Raw genomic sequence first — 18399 nt, 5'->3', positions numbered from 1 at the left:
AGCCCTCGACGATTAATTGTATTTTTATTTTTATATCTTTTTTATTTGTTGATTAACAAATTATTATATAAATTCAATTAAAATATATATTATACTATCTAAAAATAATAATATTAAATTATTTAATATAGAAAACATGTATATTTGTACCATATATCAGTAAAATTTTGCAAATATCAATATTTCAACAACTATATGATTGAAACCTCTCACAAGTCAATTATAATAAAGCAAAAAAATCACAATAAAAACAGTTTTTGCTCATTGTCGCTTAGGGGCGTCCATGCAGCCTAGACAGAGCTCAAGCGGCTAAAAATCGCTTAGGAGCTAAAAACGTCTAAAAAGACTAATTGGAGAAAATCGGAATGGATTCTTGATTTCGATTGACTAGGGAGCCTTGTTTTTTAACAGTGAAATTAAATAGGAAGGTAGACAAAGTATTTTTAAGCTCAGATGAATAAACCATGTCTTCAGTATTTGGTCAAATAATCTAATTAGCTTCTGAAATTTTAGAGATGCCTCAGTAGCCTCCTTAATTTAATTAAAGTGGCATAACTAACCATCCTAAATCTCCCATGGTAGAGCAAAATGGAGATTTAGACAAGTTGAAGGGCGTATCATCAGTTTTAACAAATTCAGGACGCCATTATATAACTTTAAACAAATTCAGAGAGCGAGTAGATATTTTAAATAAGTTTAATGGAGCTAATGAGACAACTTCCTCTGGTTAAGTATAAAAGCCTTTGATGCCTTAAACGTTTAAAGGGGCGTTTAGATTACACAAAAGTAACGAAAATGAATCCAGAAAGGGAAATAAGGAAAAATGAAAGGAATGACTTTGAATTCCTATGTCTATTTGTATCCATTCGAGAAAAGGGTTGATATACCCCGATTCTCTTTATGACTATTGGTTCAAAGGAAAGAATCAACTAAGGTTGAGATTATTTTTAACATCAATTTTTATTTCTCAATGTGGATTTATAAGGTTTAGAGTATGGATTAGAGCGATGTAAGGCACATGCGTAGTAGTTATATTATCTCTCCAAGATATTTCATATTTGCTAGGTTTAGAGGTGATGAATTATTTAAGTGTGAGACAATCATCATTTTCAGGTATCTTTTGGGTAGGATTATAAATAGAAAGAGGTTTATCCATACTAGACCGTGATAGAAAACCCTATTTATTTCTCATGGGATAGGAATGAAGAAGAAAATTTCCTAAAGACGGGGATAAGGACTTCTATCCCCAACTCACAGGATCCTTATCCCCATCTCTACAGAAATTCTCCATAAATATTTTTAAAATAATATATTTATTTTGATTTTTATATATTTACTTTTATATTTGTATAATTCTTATTTATTTTTATATTTTGTAAATTGATGTGTTACTTGTATTACTTATACTAAATATTTTATATATTATATTTACCTAATTATAATACATGACAAATATTTAAATATCACTAAAGAAAATGATGTTTAAAATTTGAGTAATAGAGAATTCCAACGACGATCTGTATCGCTACAGAGATGTGGATAGAGATGTTTTTTTCTCATTCCATAAACGAAGACATGGATGGAAATTCCAGACATCCAGTCCTACAAACTTCACGATCCAAATATTCAGTCCTAGTGTAAGATGAGTGTTTAAATATTCTAAATTAGCTAGCTATAAAGGTAACATAATGCAATTCATACTTTTATTTATATAGTGGTCATATTTGGCAAATAGCTGAGAGTTGTTAGCTGATAGCTAATTCCATTAGTTGCTAACTGATTACCTTTTTGGTTAGCTTATTTGACTATGTGATTATGTAAACTTGTTTGGTAAAACTTGTTGATTGTTAATACAGTAAAACCTTTATATAGGAATACACTTGGGACCAGACTATTTATATAACAATTGGGAGGTTATTACTAAATAGAGGTTGGTATAATTATGCCTATAATTATGTCTATAATCAATACCCAAAAGTTTACAAAATCAAGCCTTATAATTATGCCTAAGTTTACAAAATCAAGCCTTATAATTATGCCTATAATCAAGCCCTATAATTATGCCTAATACAAATCAATCAATAATATATTTCCTAAATAATAATAGGGTGTTTCCCACTCATAGATAATTTCAATAGTTTTTTTTTTAATATTTTATAATTTAGTTTGAATTCTTAATATATATTACTATATAGAGGCATAGTTTCTAAAGGTGGGACTTGAAAAATGTATAACAAATAATATTTGGGAGGTTATTCCTATTTATAACCGGGCCCAAGTTGGGACCGAGTTTTTTTATAACAAAATAGAGGTTATTCCTATATAGAGTATTCTTATATAGAGGTTTTACTGTAGCTGTTTGTGTAAAATGACAAATAAAAACATGAAAAACCTTTATTTTTGGGCTAAAGGGTAGTAATTATGGGTAAAAATGACATTCAAAAGAGATGGACCAATAAGCTAATTGAAAAAACTTCTAAAATCAGTTTTTTTTAAAATTAGCTTTTTGGACCCAATAAGCTATTTCAAATCTCTCTTCATCAAACATCACTATGAGAGATTCGACTAGTCAAAACCTTTAAAATTGTTCAAATCTCTAATTTTATTCTAAAAAACTCTTTACCAAACATGACCGGTATCTAACTATTAATATTTGTTTCAATGGGTACTCAATATTAAAAAAAAGAAAATTGAAGAAAAATAATATTAAATTAGCTCACCACATCAACAACTCCATTAATATCACCAAGAAAGCAAGTTAATCTTCCTTTCCCATAACCAACAGCCAAACTGTCAATTGTCCTATCATCACAAACAAAAACAATTCAAATCATATATAATTTGGGTTAATTGCATACATTTCATGGTCCGAGACGTTTCGAAATTGTCAAAACTTAACATATTATCTCAGTATATATATATATTTTTTCATCCACATTATCTTTGATAACTTTTTTTAAGGTTAAAATGCAAAAAATACCCATAACGTTTTGAGCCATGAGCAATTTTACTCCTAACGTCTAAAATAATGTAATTTTACCCATAACATTGATAATTTGGATCAATTCCAAACACTATTATAAAACACAGATATTTTTGTTCTTTATTTTGCACCAATTGCATATCAATTCGTTCTAAAAAATGATTTCATATATTTTATAATTTAATAATAGATTTGAGATTAATATTTATACCGGTGAATTTTTTGATTTTTTTATTCAATTCGTACAAAAGACAGTACATTTTTTTTACATCCCAATATATGTTTGTGATTTGTTAGTGATAAAATGACGCACATGTAAAGTGTGGATGACAAGATTCATGACTGATAAGATAGTTTGATAAATTATTTCTCAAATTTGCCCAATTTATCAATGTTACGGGTAAAATTGCTCTTGACTTCCAACGTTAAGGATAAAATTGCACAATTTTAAACATTAGGAGTAAAATTGCTCCTGGCACAAAATTGGCATATTTGTCCGTTTCTCAATTATAATAAGCTTAATACAACAAGCCCACTAAATTTAGCTCAAAAAATCAATTGGCCCTCTGAGTTTATAATGGGGTATCGTTAGCCCCAAAACTTGCTTAGAATGACATATTAGTGACCTAAATGTGACCTTTTGAATTTACTAACAACGATCAATTCACTATTATTGACCCTCTCAGCTTTCTTAAATCGATATACATTTCAATTTATTCAAATCATGTCTTACTCTACTACACGAACTTAGACGTTAATCATGTTATTTTAAGTAAATTCATGAGGCTAACGAGACACTTTGTAAATTCAGAAGTCAATCAATTTTTAAGACCGGGTTCAGGAAGCTCCTGATGTATTAAGTCCTTCTAATAGTTAAAGAACTATAGATGTAATTAAACCATCAACTTTTGGTTTACATTTTTCACGACTTAATACATCAGTAGCCCCCTAAACTTGGTCTAAGAAACCGATTGACCTCTTGAACCTAAAAAAAACCTCTCTCGTTAGCCTCTAAACTTGCTTAAAGTAACATGATTAACTTTATAACCACGGATGACAGAGCAAAAGAGAATTGAACAAATTGAAATGTATATCACTTTAAATAAGTCCAAGAATACAATAGATTTCTGTCAGCAAGGTTAAGCAGCCAAGAAATCAAAGTAAACAAACTTAAGTGGCTACTACTTGGTCACTTTACGCAAAGTTTGAGGGGTTAACAAAACCCCGGGTTAAATGCACTGTTGGTCACTGAACTTACATGGTTGTCTCAAAATGGGTATTCAACTTCAATTTGTCTCAATAAAATCACTCAACTTTGAGTCGTGTCTCAATTGGGTCACTTCGATGATTTCAATGGTTAAAATGCATCGAAATGATGACATAGCTAACACGTGAGCATGAGTTAACTCAGATGTCCAACCAAAATGATACGTGGCAGCCACAGGTCGGTTAATTTTATGGAAAACAACTAATTTTTTTTCCATAAAAATAACTGACACATGACTGTCAGGTGGCTCATAAATGGATGTCATGTATCGTTTCAATCAGATATCTGAGTTGGCACATGCTCACGTGTCAGTCATGGCATCATTCCGATGCATTTTAACCATTGAAATCGTCGGAGTAACCTAATTGAGACAAAATTCAAAGTTGAGTGATTTTATTGAGACAAATTGAAGTTGAGTGACAATTTTGAGACAACCATGTAAGTTCAGTGACCAACAATGCATTTAACCCACAAAACCCCATGTAAATTCAGAAGGTCAATCAGTTTTTTCAGTCAAGTTCAGTAGTTACGTGATATATTAAACCAATTTTCAATAATAAAAGTGATTAAAAATGGATTAAGGTGAAATTAAATTACCTAATACCTTCAACCCAACCAGGAAAAGGTTCTTTGTAAGTACTAGTTACAATAGTTGGTCTCACAATGACAACATTCAAGTTCCCTTTCAAATCTCCAACAACCATCTCTCCCATTGCCTTTGTAAACACATATGTGTTTGGCCAACCATACACCTTTGCCCTATACATTAATATCATAATAAATAATAATTAATATCATAATAAATATTTGGGATAAGAATAAACTTTGCCTCTAAAATTATATTATATGAAATAGCTCAAATTTTTATACAATGCTAGAAATTTTATTTCAATTTTATACTTTTCTAAAGAATTTCATCGCTGATTTTTCGATTAAAAAAACAAGGAACGAGGTACCAAAATAGGTCTAAGGTTTTTTAAAAAGTATCAATTTAAGCTCTACGTATAAAATAACACTAATGTAGATTTAACGTTTGAAAAAGAGTATCACTTTAGGCCTCGATAACGGAATGTGGCACGTCATTCATATTACTACGTTAAGTTCTGTCAGAACTTAACGGAGTAATATGAATGACGTGTTATATTTGGTTATCGAGGTCTAAAGTGATACTCTTTTTCAAACGTTAAATCTACATTAGTGTTATTTTATACGTGGAGCCTAAATTGATACTTATCTAAAAACTTTAGACCTATTTTAATATCTTATCCCTAGAAACAAACACGGTTAACACTCTGGTATCCGTACGGCCCAACAAGGGTTACATTTAATAGGTCGTGTTTGGATAAGAAAAATTAATGTTGGATTTAGGCCTACCAAACCCGTTTATTTCCAAGATGAGCTTGGAATTTCTAGAAGTAGGACGGACCGGCCTAACCCAACCTACTCTATTAATATTAATTATTAAATTTATATTTTTATAAATTAAATATAAGTATAAATTTTAGCATTAGAATAAATATTTTTAGATGGTTTATTTGGACGAGGTTTGAGATTTGATGTGTCATTGGGTCCACTCCGAGGTCGAGCTATCAACCGGTCTATTTAGGGTATGTTTGTTTTATATGTTTTTGTTTGCTGTTACTGATAAGTAGCAGATATTAATTGATTTTTCTGTTAAAAACTGCTATTTTAAATATCGAATATTTTTTATATCTCGTTTAGATTTAAATGACACAAAGCAGTTCAAAAAAATGAAAATAAATAGATACTTATTAAAAAAAAGGTGAAAGTGAACTAAATTTTCTTTCATAAAAATAAAATTGAGTTAAAATTTCCATAGTAAAGCAAAAAATTGTTTTGCATGATAAAAGTAACATTTAACTTTCTTTTTTTTTCAATAACTTTAGTAAATTGGACCCTTATCATAATAAAAATAATTATTAAGAAATGTATCAATTTTGAATAATAATAATAATAATATAATTATTATTATTATTATTATTGTTGAATATTTCAAGTGGGTCATTCTTGATAGGATCCGACCCAGTCCAAATCCGATCTATTTATCATATTATAAATAGGAAGTAATTGAGTGAAAAGATACTTTTCATTCTTTGCAGAAAAGAAATGTGTTATTTCTCTCATTCTCTTTATGTAAAAAAAACCAGTAATCTCTTGCAACTTTTTCTTATTTGTAATTGCAAATCAGAGTTTTACTTGAGAATTCTACAAGAAATAAAAACACCATGGAAACCTTTGCATAGTTCATCAATTTATATTTGATATGATTATGTAATTTGTTTTATGCTAATGATTTTGAGCATGATTAATTGTGTGTTCGTTCTTTATTAATAATAATAAGGTTTAATACATCGTTTGTTCCCCGAACTTGTCTAAAAAGTTTGATTGGCCTCGTGAACTTTCAAAGTATCCCGATAGCTCTCTGAACTTGCATAAAATATTCAATTAGCTCCCTGAACTTGCGTAAAATGTAATCAATTAATCATTTGGTTGTAAAAAAGTAAGCTAAGTGCGAAAAATATGATATATACGTGCCTTAGAATGTTATTATATAATCACAAAATAGATTAAAACATATTAAAAAAAAAAAATTCTTACCAGTTCAACTATAAAACTGTAGATCCAAATGTTCGGAATAGTTTAAAGGATGAAATTTGGATTGCAGATGCTTTTCTACAGATTTCGATTTACGAAAAGTATATGGTATATTGTTGTTTGATGTTTTTTATACCTTTTATGGTTTTATTTGCTCTTTGTAGTCTTTTTCATCCCTTCGTGGATCTTGTATTGGCTTTAGCCGTTACTTGTGTGAAGTTTTATTCTTTCTATTTTGCTTGTTGTACTTCTTCTATCATGTAATGTAATGAAAATACAAGCATTTTTCTCAAAAAAAAAAAAAAAAAAAAAAAAAAAAACAGTTTCTTCATTAATATTAAAATCGCATACCCTACCTTGATCGTTTTACTTTTTTAAGATGCGTGCAATATCTTCCGCATTTAACTTACTTTTTTACAACCGAGTGATTAATTGATTATATTTTACGCAAGTTTAGGGGGCTAACTGAATATTTTATACAAGTTCAAAGGGTTATCAGAACACTTTGAAAGTTCAGAGACCAATCAACCTTTTTGGACAAGTTCATGACGTAAATGATGTATTAAGCCTAAGAGCATCCACCGTGGAAAGTAACAAACTTTGTTACTTACCACTCCCACATCATCAGAAATATCACCTAAAATCACACACCACTAGAAACCAATGTTACTACATAATTATGTGGGATCCAAAAAAATGATTAATTAATAAAATTGGACTGGTACAGATATTATTGTATTGAAAAGTTGGATTGAATTGTAAATTTGCCAACAAAAAGTTGGACTGAACTATAAATTTACCAATAAAGGTTGTTATCTTACCAGTCCATGGGCTGGGCTGGGTTTGGGCCGGACCTGTCAGGTTTTTAGATAAAAATACTCAGTCCAAGTCCAGTACAGTCCACTGTTAATTTAGGCGGATTCGGTCCGGGTATAAAAATCAAATCTCAAGCCCAACACATATAAACTCATATATATATATATATATATATATATTTAGACGGGCTTATATGGGTTGGGTTTGAGATTTGATTTTTAAGCCCGAGTCCAGTCCGATCCGAACCCATTTAAATTAATAACGGACTAGGTTGGGTTTGGACTGAGCATTTTCATCTAAAAACCCGATAAACCCGGTCCAGCCCGACCTATGGATAGGTCTAAACTGTGGTAACAAACTAAAAAAAAGTAACAATTGGTTTAGTGATTAGTCACAACTAATTAGACAAAGTAACAACAAGATTGGTACCACTAGATATGGTCTAATAATAATAATAAACTTTATGTTATTTTCAATCTCTCAAAATGGATGGTTTCCAATTAATTGAAGGTGTACAAATGGCCATTATAATTTATTCTATGGTGGTATCCATTAAATGTGAATTAATTATTGATTAAGCTATATAGTTGTATCAACGGTCATGATGGGACTGTTGTCAACTAAGAATTAAGGACAATAATAATAATTTTGTCTTATGAATGACTTTATATAATTTGGCAATAATTATTCTAGGAACCTCAAATTCCAAATGTTAGATGGTTAGTTAATGATTAATCCTTAATTAGTAATCTTAAAAAATACCATTAATATTGAATTAACTTTTGCCTTTTTCCTTTAAAGTTTTTCCACATAAACTATGTGCTACTAATTAATATGCTAATCAATTCAAAATTATACTTAAAAATAAACTATATATGTAATTACATTTCAGAGATTAATATAAAATCTATGATTGGGCTGTAACTATCGTAACTCAAGCCAAAAGGTACCTTAAAGGGTTAGGATTGCTTTATACCTTCCAAATTTAGCAATGTGGATGTTTAATAACACGTCCAGCAGAGGCCCAACATCGAACCATGACTCTGATACTATGTCATTGAACCAATTAAACTAAAAAATCAAACTGATAGTTAAGACTCAATCATAGATCTTATATTAATCTATGACATACCCCCACAAGCAAATGCCCATTGGGCGTGCAACGAGTACAACATCACACCATATGTTTTTAATTCCACAAACTAAAAGCGGGTAAATTACATATGTGGTGTATAACTTTTATCATTTTTTACATTTTGACATACAACCTTCAATTTTGTACAAAAAAAAATGTACAATTTTTTGGTGACCTCTCACTGAAGTGTATAACCGGTAATTATGACCGGTCAACACGGAGTCAACGCACCGCGTCAGCAATTTGACCTCCATAAAAGTCAAAATTGCTGACGTGACGCATTGACTTTGCGTTGATCGGTCAACTTTTGACTTTTAAAGAGGTCAAATTGCTGGTGTGGCACGTTGACTTTGCGTTAACCGGTCACAACTACCGGTTGTACACTTTAGTGGGAGGTCACCAAAAGGTTGTACAATTTTATATGCAAAATTGAAGGTTGTACACCAAAGTATGAATTAAGACAAATGTTGTACACCACGCATGTAATTTACACAACTAAAAGCTCAACCTTATAGTTAAGATCAATCATAGATCTTATATTAATCTCTGATAATTACGAATTATAATTAAATAAATATAATTTTTTTAGAAAAAATATTATTTTTATATATATACTAACCTTTGGATGCCCATATCTTTCATGGCCTCTTTAATATATTCATCATTGGCCCCTTGAGCTTGGAGTTGATTTAATTTCTCATCAACCAATTTTTTTTCTTCATCAATATTAAGTCCTAACACTCCATTTAGTGTTTCATTAAATCTATATTTATTTTCTTGAATTAATCCTGCTTTTTCCCCAGATACATATGCTGAAAATAAAATAATAATTATCTGTTAATTAAAATTATATTTGATAATTAAGTAAATTAATTAATGCTTAATTAATAATTACCAGTTGATACTTGCACAAGAACTTTGAGTTTAATACATTTCTTGGCAAAGCATAAGATATGCCTTACTCCTATTGTGTTAATTCCAAGTGCAATATCATACCTGCATTAAATTAATTAATTAATTAATTGAATGAATGAAATATCACAAAATATATTATTTATGTATTAATATATATATATATATATATATATATTTATATTGACAATTTACATCTTTTGATTTTATTTTATATGACTTTTTCGGGTAAATTATATTTACGGATTACTAAAGTTTGAAGTCCATTTCATAAAGGTCAGTGGACTTCATTTTCTTTGAATAAAAAAATTGAAACTTTATATTTAATTTCAATAAAATTATTCAAGTTAATAATTTGTGTACAAAAATTCATCGGAATATTAAGGGAAACAGACAGTGGTATAACCAGGATTTCAATTGAGGAGAATTGTATCATATATATAATGAGTCATATAGTTCTTAATTAAGTAATATGAGATATATAAGACACATCGCTCATGTCGAAATTTTTTGGAGCATGAAGTAAATATAAATGGGTGACCCGAGTACAGTATTGCTCCGTTGAGGGGACCAGTTTCACACCTACGTGATATAAAATCTAACTACACCTTTCTGAACTCTTTTTTTTTTTTTTGAAATTTCAGTTTTACACCTTTCTGAATCAAATGTCTCTTAGTAGATAGATGTGGGGGCATCTTGCACCCCCAATTCCCAATCTGCCAGAGACAGGGGAGTCGGAACCACCCCTGGTAGAGGTGGTTCCAAAGGCCGGAGGCTGGGCCCTTGCTCTCCCTGTTTACCCCTACTTCTATACCATATAAACAAAGATTTAACTCACGTTAAAAAAATGTCTCAAAGGAGGAACATATAAACATTCATACAGAGACTTCAGCAGTGTTCACATGCACCTTACCGTTAGATGTAGACTTATTAAATCTAAACCTTAGGATGCTTTCAATTTCCACCATAGGATTCTAATAAGTCTCGATCTAACGGTAAATGATCAAATACTATATGGTCATTAAGGTCCATTTGTGATCAAAATCGGAGAAGACTCATTAATTAAACAATGTTAGATATCTAACAAATTATAAGGGTGCAATTGAAGAAAATAATAAGTATGAGGACCAATGTATTTCTTTTTGGAAATAGTAATATATTACCTTTCGTCAAAATTAGTTGTTGCTGCTAAATTAATAATAACATCTAATTCTTTCCACATTTCATCCCTCAACTTCGATTCTTTGACTCCTAAGTCCTCATCAGTAGACATGTCACCAGGAACAAAAACAATCCTTTCAGATATAAATGAATTTAAATTTCCACCCCACTTCTCTTTTAGAATTTTAAATAAGTCCTTGTTGACAGCCTGCCAAAAAAAAAAAAAAAAGTAAGGTGTCACAATTTAATAATAAATGATAAAAAAAGAAAAAAAAATGTTTTTTTTTATTTCCACTGAATTAATATAGAATTAAAAAAATAAACAAAACCCTCTTATTAATAAAATATGAGAAATTAAGCTTGCCTAATGTAGCATTTGACATAATTATTTATCGGCCGAAAAATTATAAAAATACACATTAAGCTATCGATTAAAAAAAATTAGTTATGAATATCAAATTCAGAAAAAAAAAATGCATGGTCATTTCATATATGTTTAAAATTATATTTGTATAGTTTTCTTACCGCCAAATCAGACATGAAAAGAATAGTTTGTGAAACTATTAACAATGCAAGTTCAAATTTGTATAAAATGAGTAAAATAATTTTAATCGAGTTTTATATTTACAATTAATTTTTCGGGTAGCTAGGAGCTTAATATATATGATTATAACTAATAGACGTTCAATATATCAATTGAAAGATTATAATCCAAAAATACAAACCTGAATATGTTTTTTTTTCTTATAAGAATAGATACTTAATTATTGTAAATTTATAATAATTATTCATATCTAAAATTATTAAAAGAATTTTATTATACCTCAGTTTGAAATCGATGAAAAGCAGACTTAGAATCCGCAGCTCTTAAAAGAAGATATAATTTCTTCACATTTGGTTGAACCCTCAGCACCTTCTCCACAAAAACTGCATTTAAATTAAGCACAAATATATTAAATAATAATTATCAACTAAATAATTAAAATTATTAGATAATTTAAAAAAAATAAAAATATTTATAAATAAAAACTTTATAAATGTTTATATTATTTTTTCAAAATTTACCCTAATTATATAGTTTCGTCCCTCGTTGTTACTTTTTAAACCTAACTAAACAATATATTTCCTACGTTTAGAGCAGTGGAAAATATAGAACTGTTACACTGGGAGGGCCAATTTTACACATACGTCTATAAAAAAAAATTCCATACTATCTTGACACCTCTAAACCCTAATCTTCCAGAGACAGGTGTCTGAACCATCGTGATTCCAGAGGCCCCCGCCCCTCAAATCCCTTTTGTTTTCGCCCCCGATTTGGAGTAAAAAGCTAAAAACAACCTTAAAAACGGAAACAAATACTCTTTTTCCTTAATAATACCATAATTAGCAAGGACGGATTCAGAGGGAAGCTTAGAGAACTTTAGCATCCACTAGTCGTGTGAAAATGCTGAAAATTCTATGTAAACCGTGTACGAGACTTTAATTTTTTAGGTAAAAACACTACAAAAATATCAATTTAACACCTATAAATCACGATAGAGCACCACAACAGTGCTTATCAGTAAATTTTGGATCTGTCACTGATAATTAGACGTTGTTTACGGGAAAAAAAAAATTAATCTAGAGAGAGAGAGTAGAGAAGTGTACTCTTAGCCAAAAATCCAGTAGCACCAGTGACCAAGATATTCTTGTTTTCAAGAAATTGCAAAATGCTACCAAACTCCATTTTTGCAGAAGAAATGAAGGAGCTAGAAGAGAAAGATAAAGATAGAGAGAGAAAATAGGGTTTTCTTTTTCTGTGTAATATGATTTGGGGAAAATGAGGTTTGTAAATTGAAATAATATAATGGTGATGGAGAAGGATGATTAATACTTATTTATGAAGTGAAGTATACGATAAGTATATATTGTTTTAATTGTTCATCTGTTTTCAATAGTCGGTTGCCTCTTTCATTTATTGAACCCTTTTGAGTTCATTCAATGATAATCGAAATATCCCGATAACTCTATTAACTTGTATAAAATGTTCAGTTAGTTCTCTGAATTTGCATAAAATCTAATCAATTAATCACTCGGTTGAAAAAAAATAAGTTGCATGCCGAAGATGTGTTGCACGCGCCTTAGAAGGTTGTTACATAATTCACATAATTGAAAATGAAGTTCTTACTTGTTCAACAGTAAAACTTGTCTTCTCTAATATTAGAACTGCATATCCTGATTTTGGTTGTTTTACTTTTTTTTAAGAAGCATGTAATATCGTCTGCATTTAACTTACGGTTTTGCGATTAATTGATTATATTTTATATAAGTTCAGAGGGCTAACTAAATATTTTATGTTAGTTGAAGGGGATATCTGCACACTTTGAAAGTTTAGGAGCCAATCAAACTTTTTGGACAAGTTCATGAGGACAAATCATGTAATCAATTAGTCACTCGGTTGAAAAAAAAAAGTAAGTTGCATGCGGAAGATGCATTGCACGCGCCTTAGAATGTTATTACATAATTCACAAAATAGATTAAAGAGGAAGTTCTTACTTGCTCAACTGTAAAACTTGTCTTCTCTAATATTAGAACCGCATATCCTGACCTTGGTCGTTTTACATTTTTTTAACTCAGTAATTTGATTAATTTTACGCAAGTTCAAGACGCTAACTGGATATTTTATGTTAGTTGAGGGGCTATCGGGATACTTTGAAAGTTCAGAAGGCCAATCAAGCTTTTTGACAAGTTCATGGAGAAAATGATGTATCAATTAATGTTATTACATTATTTATAGAATACATTAAAAAGTGATAACATCGAGATATTATTTATGGGACCGAAAGGGATATTAACCAAAACGACCACGTATCCAGACGATCGGGAAAGCTATGGCGTATCTAGCAAGCTACCAAAGTGGCGGATCACATAGATTCCTCCACACGCTATCCGTAGTCAAACCTATAGGAGACCCGCCATCATGCCTCGATCCGCCCGTTGAACGGCTGAGCCGATTCCCCAATAAAGGCAACTAATAACCCATTAATGAGCTAACAGTCATACTTGAATAACATCAGTAACCGCCATTAATGAGGCATTAATGGAGACTTTCTAATTACCTGGAGTTACGACTACATGACTATAAATAGCTTGCATCCCAAGCTATTGAGGTACACACTCTCGCTCTCCAAAACTCTACTTTGTCATTACAGTTTATTCTATTACTATATACTGACTTTGGCATCGGAGCTTCCCCCTGCCGATCCCAACGGCGCCCCCCGCAGGGAAGAATTCCGATCAAGAGTTCACCACCAGTTATCAATTGGTGCGTTGAGCGTGAAAGTTCTAATCCAAAAAGGACTTAGTTCACAATCCAAACATGGCAAGTGGAGGGTCTAATCCCTCAACTGGAACCACAACACCATCAGTGCCGCCTTCAGTTAATCCGCCGACAAGCGCTGGCCACATTGATCCCGATCAGCCAATCGTCCATGATGAAAGAGAAATGTCGCCGGATTCCTTTTTAGAGATTTGCGCAGATGTCGTGGGGAGTATGTATGGGCCCATTATGGCGGGTCGGCTGAGGGCCTATCTGGAAAACCAGGATGTAGGTGGACCCACAACGGGGACTATTCCCTCGCTGAATCATCATCGTCCACCAAGGCCTACCACATCACAATGGCAATCCGCCTACTATAGACCAGGTGCTTTCCGTGATTCGCCGTTCTTTCTCTCTCAACCCACAGATTCAGTGGTTGTTAATCTAGAGCTCGCAAGTGATATACCGATAAGCAGAAGGTTATTTTCGGACTTACCAGAGGGGAGTCGAAGGAATAATCAAGCACCCCCAGGAATTACTATTGGCAGATCTCGAGCTCCTCCGGTGCAAACTGGAACACAGACGGGTCCAGAACGAATTAATGCAATCACGGATCATGAGTACCCGGAAGGTGGACGTGATGATCGTAGACATAGAAGATGAACCAGATCACATGGGAAAAGGCGATCCAAATCCCGTTCTTATCGTAAACGTCGAGCTGGATCCCCCCGGCGGGGAAGATCGCCTTCACCTTCAGGGCGAAGGGTGGATGAACACCGAGCTGGGTCACCTCATCAGGTCATACCACTGCCACCACCAAATCAAGGAGGAAATGGACGATCCCCACGAAGAGGGCGTGGCAGAGGTGGAAGAAGGTCACCATCAGATCCTTCATCAGAATCCAGCTCCTCCTCCTCATAGAGAAGCAGATCTCGTAGTAGGAGACGCCCAAGAAGGAATCAAGGTTCTATGGTGGATCAGATCAGGGAAGAAATACGTAGATAGAATGAGGAGAATGCCAGGCACAATCCTTTCACCAACCGAGAGTCGCCCTTCACCAGGTGGATTGAAGATGAGGAAACAGATAGGCATTTTAAGATCCTAAATATACCAGGCTACTCTGGTGAGGATAATCCTGAAGCTCATGCAAGGAAGTATCGCATGTTGCTTGGACTTAACCATGCAAGGAAGTATCGATAGATAGCTGGGATCAATTAAGTAGAGAATTTTGTGCAAAGTTTGCAGGAAGCATCCCGCCAGTGGTTAAATCGCGAAAACTCTTCGAGCTAAAGCAAAAGGAAAATGAGTCTCTAAGAGATTATGTCAATAACTTCAACAAGTTATGCATTCGCGTGGTAGATGTGGATGTCTCCATGGCCGTAGAAGCAGTGGTAAAAAATACGACTTGTAAGAGCTTGCAGGTGGATCTAATCAGAAATAAGCCAAAAACCATAGCAGAGCTGATGGGAAGGTGTAAGGATTTCATGGAAGTTAATGATATCCGAAGAGAGTCTGCTTCTCCTCCCAAGAAAGGGAAAGGCGAATCCCAGAGACGGGATAAGGAAAAAGAAAGGCTCCATTACTCATCCTCCCGAAGTAGGCGAAGAGGCTCCAGGAATAAACCAGCATATACGCCATCATTTACACCGTTAAACGCTTCCAAAAGTGAAGTGCTGATGTGGATAGAGAACAACCAACACAAACGGAGCATTTCATACCCCAAACCAAAGGGGGGAGAGTACACCAATACGGGGAGAAACCTAAAAAATTATTGCAAATATCACAGGAGGAACGGCCATGAAACAAATGCATGCTGGGAGCTGGCCAGGGAGATTGAAAGTCTTATTGAGAGAGGAAAAGTGGACAGGTTCGTCCAGAGTGACAAGAAAGGAGATGGTGATAAACCAAGAGATGATCCAAAGAAGAAGGCCAAGGGGGTCATTAATGTCATCGCTGGCGGACCAGGGTATCAGCCTATAGTAAAAAAGGCAAAAACTATCGCTCTGGACAGAGCATCACTCAATCGCCCCTTTGCAGATATTGGTCCATCGATCCCTCCACATGCAGATGCTCTCATCATTACCATGATGGTGGAAGGATCGGAAATGAAGAGAGTGATGATAGACACTGGCAGTTCATGCAATGTCATCACTAAAGGAGCGTTCGCCAAGCTCAAGGTTGATCCCATTCAGATAGAGACCACTATCGTAGACATCCTGGGGGTAACAGGTCACACAATCCAGACAAAGGGGCAAGTGACGCTGAAATGTGAGTTAGCAGATGAGGATCATGTGTGGATGGGAGATCTGGAGTTATCCATCATGGACGGTCAATTGGCATACAACATCATCTTGGGGCGGCCTTTTATCTCAGAAGTGGCGGCTCTCATATCAATACGCCATTTGACGATGTACATCCCTACGACTAAGGGAGGAGTGATGATCAAGGGGAATCAGAAGGCTGCTCAGGAGACATACTCGACATCCTTATCGATTCGCCCACAGTCTAAGGATGATGAAGAAGATGAGCTTATTACGACAGCCCTTGGAGATACAAAAATGTTCCTCATTGCGGATGGTAAGCAGGTACGGATCGCCAAAGGGCTGAGAGTTGAGATTAAGGAGGATGTTACGAAAGTTCTCCTCAAATCAAAAGACGTGTTTACATGGAAAGATGAGATCCTCACTAGGGTCAGTCCAGATGTGATCACTCATAAACTCAATATCGCCGAAAACGCGGTCCCTGTAGCTCAGAAGAGAAGGAATCATGGTCCAGAAAGACAGAAAGTGATCGAGGAAGAGATATCTAAACTGAAGAAGGCAGACGCCATTGAGGAAGTTATTTATACGCAATGGCTAGCGAATGTGGTCCTAGTTAAGAAGGCAGGTGGATCATACCGCATGTGTATTGATTTCACGGACCTTAATAAGGCTTGTGTTGGTCCCGTGTAACGTAGTAGGATTAGTTCCAAGGGGGGGGGGTAGGAACTAATGTAACTTTTTCGCTTAATAAAGCTGACTTAATTAAATGTTTAACAATTTAACTCAGCTTTAGGTCAGCAAGGCTGAGTGAGCTGTAAGACAGCTTTAATCAGATACTGACTAGAGCTGTTTCAATTGTGAGTTGGGAAATAACGCTTTAAGTTAGCTTCCAACTTAGTACTCTGATTACTCAGCGTCGGCTTATACAAATTATTTACTGAGCAATTTTAAGCAAGCAACACATACATACATATATATCAAGAGAAAGAGTTAGAGGTTACTCAGTAGACTTATCCTGGTTTGGCCTCACCGCCTACGTCCAGTCCCCGGAATCCTTCCGAGCTTTTCCAATCCTCTACTGAGCTCTTTAAAGGTAGAGCACAAACCGTTTACAATAGCAACTGATTATGCAAGAGTACCATCCTCTATTCGTCTACTCAATCCTATCTACCACTGAACACTATAACCGAGTATTCAGATTTTCTCTACCACTGAGTACTATAACCGAGTACTCAGCTTCACTCTTCTAACCTTTACAATTGATGCAAGATTTTTCTCACAAAATGAAGAACACTTTAGATGAATAAAATTCACTCTAGACTTTTACACAATGATTGGAATTTGATGTAAGAACTTGCTTTTTCTATTCAGACAGCTTCTTTTTTGGATTTTTGACTTAGTGAAGATTTTGCTTGTCTGTATCTTTCTTGTATTTTTCGGCAATGATCCAAGTGATGAACTTGTCCATTTATAGTGAATTCTGAATCTTCAATGATTTGAATTCCGACATATCCGTTGAGAGTAAACGGTCTTCTTTCGTCATTGATTGGTCAGCTTCTAGAATTGCAGGCCAATCCTATCGTCTGTTTTTAGCATGAGCCAGGTTTGCCAGTTTCATCTTCTTGCGCCAGGTTCGTCTTCTAGCGCCAGGTTTGTCTTCTTGTCAAAAGTCAGATGATCCATGCGTCTCGAAAAGGGCCTTGAAATGGATTTCCGAGGCTTCTGAAATGTGTCAGACCTTGTCTCACAAGTTGATGGATAATTGATGCTGACTTGATTATCACTCAGCTTCACTTAGTGGCGACTTGATTATTACTCAGCTTGACTCCGCAGCTTCGCCTTCAAGCTTTCCTGAAGAAGATATTTCTTTTGCAACGCTGAGTTGTATTCCACTCAGCTTCTGCTGTGTGACTTGCTTATGCTGACTTCGTTCTGTCTTTCTTTTATAGA

General features: G+C 33.7%; 1 protein-coding gene across 1 annotated transcript; it reads right to left on the bottom strand.

Annotated features, from left to right (window-relative positions):
* Window positions 1-2711: 2711 nt before the first annotated feature.
* LOC136224229 (fatty acyl-CoA reductase 3-like) lies at window positions 2712-12734 on the bottom strand. The gene is made up of 7 exons (XM_066012502.1): window positions 12538-12734; window positions 11714-11817; window positions 10893-11098; window positions 9713-9813; window positions 9437-9629; window positions 4848-5009; window positions 2712-2802 (listed from the first exon to the last, which is right to left on the bottom strand). The coding sequence occupies exons 1-7, from the start codon at window positions 12614-12616 to the stop codon at window positions 2712-2714; spliced, it is 936 nt and encodes a 311-aa protein (XP_065868574.1). The 5' UTR covers window positions 12617-12734.
* Window positions 12735-18399: the final 5665 nt, after the last annotated feature.

The sequence above is a fragment of the Euphorbia lathyris genome, chromosome 3 (assembly GCF_963576675.1).
Source record: "Euphorbia lathyris chromosome 3, ddEupLath1.1, whole genome shotgun sequence".
In the NCBI taxonomy this organism is placed as follows: Eukaryota; Viridiplantae; Streptophyta; class Magnoliopsida; order Malpighiales; family Euphorbiaceae; genus Euphorbia; species Euphorbia lathyris.
The sequence above is the reverse complement of the archived record's forward strand: the minus strand, read 5'-3'. Positions and strand labels throughout refer to the sequence as shown.

Excerpts from the sequence above, each read along its gene's own strand:
- LOC136224229 (XM_066012502.1), bottom strand. The coding sequence starts at position 12,616 with ATGGAGTTTGGTAGCATTTTGCAATTTCTTGAAAACAAGAATATCTTG. Across the intron at positions 11,818-12,537 it reads TACTGGATTTTTGGCTAAGA|TTTTTGTGGAGAAGGTGCTG; the intron begins GTACACTTCTCT and ends ATTTAAATGCAG. Across the intron at positions 2,803-4,847 it reads GGTTGGGTTGAAGGTATTAG|GACAATTGACAGTTTGGCTG; the intron begins GTAATTTAATTT and ends TTGTGATGATAG.